This window comes from Echinops telfairi, unplaced genomic scaffold, assembly GCF_000313985.2.
Source record: "Echinops telfairi isolate 266 unplaced genomic scaffold, ASM31398v2 ScPeMD7_36;HRSCAF=134, whole genome shotgun sequence".
In the NCBI taxonomy this organism is placed as follows: domain Eukaryota; kingdom Metazoa; phylum Chordata; class Mammalia; order Afrosoricida; family Tenrecidae; genus Echinops; species Echinops telfairi.
In genome coordinates, this window is record NW_022103934.1 from 1,575,266 (window position 1) to 1,576,370 (window position 1,105).

At 62.1% G+C, this 1,105-nt stretch overlaps 1 protein-coding gene across 1 annotated transcript in view; it reads right to left on the reverse strand.

The window, feature by feature from the left end:
• The window catches only part of ICAM1 (intercellular adhesion molecule 1), a 12,050-nt gene extending 11,153 nt beyond the window's left edge, over positions 1–897 (reverse strand). Inside the window, exon 1 of the mRNA XM_004716844.2 lies at positions 832–897. Coding sequence (XP_004716901.2) covers positions 832–883 — 52 coding nt within the window. The 5' untranslated portion in view covers positions 884–897. The remainder of the gene's footprint in view (positions 1–831) is intronic.
• Positions 898–1,105: the final 208 nt, after the last annotated feature.

Genomic DNA, 1,105 nt, shown 5'->3' on the forward strand with positions numbered 1-1,105 from the left:
ATAGACCAAATTTTTAATCAAGAGCCCCCCCACCCCCATCCCCTACCCCGCCCCCCCCAAAAAAAGGATCAAGGCATTAGGAAGGTTGAGAACCACTGCTTCTAGGCAACATTGGGTGTGTGGGAACATTGGGCTGTCCCCCCAGGGAATTCTGGGATCATTCCCTCTTCACCAGAGGCTCCGAGAGGAAGTCACTCAGCTGGGAAGTATTAGCTCCAATTCCAATCTTGTACCTGATAGATCCCAGCATCAAGCTGGTCACCAATCCCATCTCCTCGAGGCCCTAACTGTCCCCCCCCCCTTTTTTTTTTTTCCTAACTGTCCCCTTTGCTGCTGGATGGGAAGGGAAACCACCCAGGGGCTGCATGGCCTCTCAGCTTTGGCTTCTTGGGCAGCCAGCCCTGGAATTCCCCCAAGCAGAAGCAGGTCTGGACTTCCCCCCAGGGGTGGGGGATGAGGAACACAACACGGGGTGGGGTGGGGAGAATGAGGGGAGGCAGAGACTTGGGCTTGGGCTATGTCCTCCCCTGGGTCTGGAGCCAAGGCACCGCGCTGGGTCAGGCACCCGCTATGAGGTGGCCCCCAGACCTGTCTCCATTTTATGCTGAGAAACCACCACAAAGCAGCTGCCACTGTAGATTGTGGCTGCCCCTGGCGAGGTGACTGCAGACCCCACACTGAACTCACTGCAGACCCCCCTGAGTGACTCCAGTAAAGGTCACGGCCACCCACCTGCCGATCTAAGTACAGATTGGGGGGGCGGGCAGTCCTCTCACGATGCCAAGGGTGTAGCCCAGATCCCCGGAGCTGCCCACCTGCACCCCAACTCACCTGGGAGCAGAGCGCAGAGCAGGGCCAGGAAGGCGGCGCCGCAGGGAGCCATAGCGAGCCGGGCGGCGGCAGGAGACGATTCTCTGGGTGCTGGGCGCAGGGTGCTGCGTGTGACTGGGACCCAGAGCGCCGCGGGCCCCTTTATAGCGCCGGCCGCTGGGGGCCGGGGGGCGGTGCTGCCTTCCCGGAAACCTCCCGCCTTCCCCTCCAGACCCAGGGCTCTGGCATTTCCGGACTGGAGGGTGCTCGGCGCGCGCCGGGTCGTCCTCCCCGC